General features: G+C 54.3%; 1 protein-coding gene across 1 annotated transcript in view; it reads right to left on the bottom strand.

The window, feature by feature from the left end:
* Positions 1 to 2,308: 2,308 nt before the first annotated feature.
* Positions 2,309 to 4,120, bottom strand: part of DRG2 (developmentally regulated GTP binding protein 2) — a gene marked incomplete at its 5' end in the record, with an annotated part of 7,186 nt that continues 5,374 nt past the window's right edge. The window contains 3 exons of the mRNA XM_010160421.1: positions 2,309 to 2,464; positions 2,546 to 2,599; positions 3,022 to 3,080. Coding sequence (XP_010158723.1) covers positions 2,378 to 2,464; positions 2,546 to 2,599; positions 3,022 to 3,080 — 200 coding nt within the window. The remainder of the gene's footprint in view (positions 2,465 to 2,545; positions 2,600 to 3,021; positions 3,081 to 4,120) is intronic.

Here is a 4,120-nt window from a genome sequence, read left to right as displayed (position 1 = left end):
CGAGCACATGGCCCCTGGCCAACACCCCCCGCCGCTAACACAGGGTCTGGCCTGTTCCGCCGACCCCGGGAAGCCCTGGCGCAATACCAACACCGCAGTGGATTCACCCCCCCGACCTCAGGGTTCGGGGAGATCTTCCGGCAGAGCAGCTCCCGCCGCGTGTACCGGCAGCACAGGGCAACCGGGGAAGCCGTCAGGAAGGACAAAGGCCGCAACGGAACGTGTGCCTCGGCACACGCCGCCATAAACTTGCAGAAAAAAGCTACTCCCGCCAAAAAAATAGCTTCTCGGGCTTAACTATTTTTACTTCATCCCCCACGGCAAATTTAATCGTGACAGTTTGTTTTCAACAGGATAAAATACCCAATTTCCTAAATGAAGAGTAAAGCTAATTAGACAGAGGGGAATTTTAACGACGGCGCTCTAGACTAGGCAATTTGAAGCCCGAACGCAGCGAGAGGGAGGCACTAACCAGGCAAGGACACGGCTTAGCAGGCAATACCCTGCACGCCAGCCTCATTTCCCTAACCCCACACGCGAAGGATGAAGCCAGCCAGCAGTTCCGGCTGCCCACTCGCGTGCCGGGGCTTGGCAGGCTGCGGGGTTTGGAGCGAGGAGTCGGAAATTCAGGGATAAAACGGAAGCCAAGGAAGTCTCCGGGCGGGCAGCCCTGCCTGCGCAACCTTCACGGGAAACATAAAGGGCGAGTCGATGTGCCGGAACGGCATCCCACCCGAGTCCCACCGAGAAGAGCCGGCTCGCTCCGGCCAGCTCCGGTGTAGCGCGGCTCATTCGGAGCTCGCTCTCCGTTAGTCGGGACGCGCTCCGCGCGCCGGCTGCGAACAGAGCCAGGGACAGCGGAGGGAACTCACCGTGTTCAAAGTCACCCTCTCAGCTCGGGTATTGTGTGCAACACCTACTTGTCACAACTCGCCCCTCCGGCCTCCGAGCCCTCTCGCAGCCACTCCACAGCCTGTTTTCCCCTGCAACAGCATCCAGGATCCCTCAGGTGGCCGAAGGGAAAAGATAAAGAGTTAGAAAACACACCAAGCCAGACAAAACAAAGGCACCCGAGGCAAGCAGACGCCTACAGGTCACATGAAGTAGCATCTTTTATTTGCTCGAATAAAATAATCCTCCCACCTCTGCTCCATCAGTTAGCGAGGGGTGGGGAGGAGCTCGGAGAGGGAGGGAGCCCTGCGCCGACAAGCTGGCGATCAGACCTGTCCTCACAGTTAGAAATCCACATCAGACCGAACCTTTTGTCAGTGAAAGAAAATAAAAGCTCTTGGCAACTCTCGATCCCAAAGGGAAGAGCTGTTCTCTGTCAGGCACTCGGAACCACTCAGTATTCCATGAAAAACATGATTAGAAAATCCCAGGTTTCTGATGAAAAATATCCAGGCAAGCAACGGTTAACAGGGCTGGGGTAAAACCCAGGGCACAGGGTGGTACCTGGAGCTCAAAGAGCTGCTACTGGAATTTAGGGACATGAGGAATGAGGAAGGAGATCCCCAGCAATACCCCTGGGGACTGACAGGCAGGAAAAGAGCGAGGGAGGAAGCTCCCAAGACGGCTCCTCGCCGAGCGACAGGCCAGAAGCGAACCCTCACTGCAGCCTATGGCTCTTCGATCGTAGCCTGCTCCAGTCTGGCCAGGTTAATCCCTCGTTAATCAAGTTTAATTTCTCATCTCTCTCCATCCCAGTTGGACCAGGGTGTCCTACAAACCCTACCGCAGAGCTAAGGAGAGGCACGGGGTGCCAGCGCAACGTTAACGGAGGTGGGATGATACGTCACCGGGGGTTGGCTCAGGCCGGTCTCCGACAGCGAAGGCCGCAGAGGCAGCGTGTCCAACGAGCAGGGGAGGGAGCGCTCTGTTCCTCTTTCAGATCGATGCTTCGGTTCAGCGAAAGGAAAAGCAGCAAAGCCTCGGCAGGGTTCCCTCAGCCCCGTCTTCCCTGTCCCGAAGCACAGGGCCAGATCTGCTGACGCCAACCCGTAAACCTCCCACCGGTTAAGCCACCGGTAGGTTACCACACGGACGTACGCGCGCGCCCTACGAGGGGCAGGGCGCTGCCGACTGGGAACCGCGTCCTACAACTGGCTCCTTTCGTATTTTTAAGAAGTATTACTTTGCCTGAAACGCTGCAAGGTGGAAATCCACCTTCCCCATCCCCACCTGCAAGGTCTGTATCCTCATTTTCTGCCTTTCTCCAAGAGGAGCAGCTTCACAGAAGCTTTCCTGGCTGTGGAACAGTGAAATACATCTCCCTTTTTCTTTTTTTTTTTTTCCTTTTTCTTTTCTTTGTTTTGTTTTGCTTTAATGTGGGCAGTTCCAATTCTAGTGACTGAAGGCCAGGCACCAGCAGAGAGGGTTATTTCTTCACGATCTGAATGACATCTTCATGCTCCATCATATGGGTTAAGCCCACCCTCTGAGGGCTGTATTTTGTGCTTGTCCCCTTTAAAGCAAGAGGAGGAGGGTTAGGAGGAGACCAGAGGCAGCCAAGGAGAGGGGATTTCGTGTGCTGTGCAACACTTACCCACACCAAGGCGTATTTGAACTGGCTGGCCAAGGACCTGTGAATGCGATGGCACTGCGGGGCAGACAGAGAGCACGTGAGGCAGGTCAGCGACACCGCTGGGCAAACAACCCGCTCAAGGCCCGGGCCCTCACTCAGGTCTGCGTCAGAAATCACACTAGGGACTTCAGGAGGCAGTTAATGGCGCTTTGAGAGCACAGAACAAACACACAGGGCTCACCAGTCCCCATTTCACTGCTGCCATGAGCTTTTTCACTGGGCTGCCTAATGTTTTCTGAACCTTTTGTAGCAGCCAGGAAAGAAACCGGAGGCAAATGCAGCCAGTGAAGGTGACAAAAGGAGAAGCCCAACCGACATATCCCAAGCTTTACGAAGCCCAACCGACATATCCCAAGCTTTACGAAGCACAAATCACAGCAGGCTCCAAGAGAAACCTGCCTGCTACAAAGGAAACATAAAAGATGCGGAGAAATTACCACATGCTCCACTGAGGCCCCTTTCCGTAGAATAATGGCGTCTGTGAAGTCTGGTCTCTCTGTGGAAAAGCAGGAGAGGGGAGAAAAAAACACCACTGGATTTTCATCAGGTGTGTTTTAACACACTGACACCATCTCACACTGCCTTGTGCTTACTGCTCCCAAATCCCTCCTCCGTTACACTTGCCAGCTCCCAGACAGAATGACAGAATCACAGACTGGTTTGGGCGTGAAGGGACCTTAAAGCCCACCCAGTGCCACCCCCTGCCATGGGCAGGGACACCTTCCACCAGACCAGGTTGCTCCAAGCCTCATCCAGCCTGGCCTTGGACACTTCCAGGGATGGGGCATCCACAGCTTCTCTGGGCAACCTGTCCCAGTGCTCCCCACCCTCTCCAGGAAGAATTCCTTCCCGATGTCCCATCTCAATCTCCCTCTTTCCGTTTAAACCCATTACCCCTTGTCCTGTCACTCCCTGCCCTTGTAAAAAGTCCCCCTCAGCTTCCTTGTAGGCTCCCAGCTACCTGGATACTTGAGAGCACGGAATCAGTCTGGAGACACTCCGGTACCCACAAGTACAGTCACACAGTCAACAGCTTCCTCCCAATTCACCTGCTCCAGCTCCACCCCAAATACTTGACTTGGGACAAACAAAATCACCCGACGTGCACCCGCTCAGATAAAAGCGAACTGCCCTGCAGTTTTCCATGAATCCCTGAGATTTCATAGCTTAACACATCAATAGGGAGTAGTTCCTTAATTGCTTTATTCCCTTATATCCGCACACAAAGCCTTATGAAAGTTCAGCTCTTTGGTGCCCAGAGGGCTCACACACATGGCTGGAGCAGACGGGGCAGACAGTGTTTCTCAAGAGCCAAAAGCTGTTAGGGAAAGGGTAACCGCAGCACTTCCAGGACACAAGAGATCACAGACGAATCACAGAATCAGAGTTTAGGTTGGAAAAAGACCTTCAGGATCAGCAACTCCAACCACTAACCCAGCACTGCCAAGCCCACCACTAACTCATGTCCCTGAGCACCACACTCACACGTCCCTTAAACCCCTCCCGGGCTGGTGAGTCCCCACCTTCCTTGGGCAG

Source organism: Eurypyga helias, unplaced genomic scaffold, assembly GCF_000690775.1.
Source record: "Eurypyga helias isolate BGI_N326 unplaced genomic scaffold, ASM69077v1 scaffold29991, whole genome shotgun sequence".
NCBI classification, from domain to species: domain Eukaryota; kingdom Metazoa; phylum Chordata; class Aves; order Eurypygiformes; family Eurypygidae; genus Eurypyga; species Eurypyga helias.
The sequence above is the reverse complement of the archived record's forward strand: the minus strand, read 5'-3'. Positions and strand labels throughout refer to the sequence as shown.